A 1165-nucleotide genomic window follows, 5' to 3' on the forward strand; every position below is an offset into this window, starting at 1 on the left:
TGTGTGTGTGTGTGTGTGTATATATATGTGGGTGTGTGTACATTTACACTACCCATAACCAGACTACAAACCTCACAGGATGCTCACTTCTCGCTCCTCACAGGTCTGGGATGAGGGAAGCATGAGCGACGTTGCCATAGGAACCCATTACTTTGACTTGAGGCGCATCTCTAATGAACAGGATGGCGACAGAGGTGAGGAGAGATGAAGGGAGGGATGGGAGCAGAGATAAAGTCCTGAAAGAAGGAAAGGCAAATGGAAAGAAGAAAGGTTTATGGGAATGAAAAGGCTAAACATGGGAAGGGGACTGAGGGAGCACAGTTAGGACAAACAAGATTCATGATCCAGTTTGTCTCTCTTCATCTTATTTTGTCTTTCTCCAGGGTTTTTACCAACTTTTGGACCTGCTTGGATTAACCTGTACGGCTCTGCCCGAAACTATTCTATGGGTGATGACACAGTGGAGCTTAATGAGGGCATCGGAGAGGGCGTGTCCTACAGGTCGGTGTTGGATACATTCAATTGTGAGGGAAATCTATATATAGTTAAGCAACAACTTACCAACAACAAGTTCTCCAATCTGTGCATGTGTCAGGGGTCGGGTCTACATGGAACTCGCAGTGGAGATCCTATCAGGAGGGAGTGGTTCGGAGTCCAAACTCAGCAGAATGGTCAAGCCGTTGAAGGACACTAAAGCAGGGAAAGTAGGAGGGAAGGATGGTAAGACTCCTGCAGGCGGAGGAGCCGCAGGAGCAGCAGGAGGAGCTGCTGATGATGACAAAGGAAAAACTGTGGCGGCAGAGGTCCTGCCTGTGGAATCACCTCCTGATGTAAGAAGTTTTATTTTAATAATGTCCTTAATATTTCCCTACATTGAAACACTGTTTAGTGATTAAAGAATACAACAGTTTCATCACACCAAACGGTTATAATTATTCCTTTTTTGGTGAGATTGGTATGGCAATTGGCTCTGAATACTACAAGGACCATGAGCTTCTAAGAGTTTCTAATCACTTTTTCCAACATAATTACTGTTGGCACTGATGATTCAACTGGTTCAAGGTTCAAGGTTCAAGAGTCTTTATTATCCCCGAATGGCAATTTGTTGTGCAGCAGCATGTAACACACAGGTTATACAAAACAACAGCCATACATCTAAAAATAA

At 44.2% G+C, this 1165-nt stretch overlaps 1 protein-coding gene across 1 annotated transcript in view; it reads left to right on the plus strand.

Annotated features, from left to right (window-relative positions):
* The window catches only part of fer1l6 (fer-1 like family member 6), a 39599-nt gene that overhangs the window by 7083 nt on the left and 31351 nt on the right, over positions 1-1165 (plus strand). The window contains 3 exon segments of the mRNA XM_032515412.1: positions 104-194; positions 384-501; positions 596-830. Coding sequence (XP_032371303.1) covers positions 104-194; positions 384-501; positions 596-830 — 444 coding nt within the window.

This window comes from Etheostoma spectabile, chromosome 5 (assembly GCF_008692095.1).
Source record: "Etheostoma spectabile isolate EspeVRDwgs_2016 chromosome 5, UIUC_Espe_1.0, whole genome shotgun sequence".
NCBI classification, from domain to species: domain Eukaryota; kingdom Metazoa; phylum Chordata; class Actinopteri; order Perciformes; family Percidae; genus Etheostoma; species Etheostoma spectabile.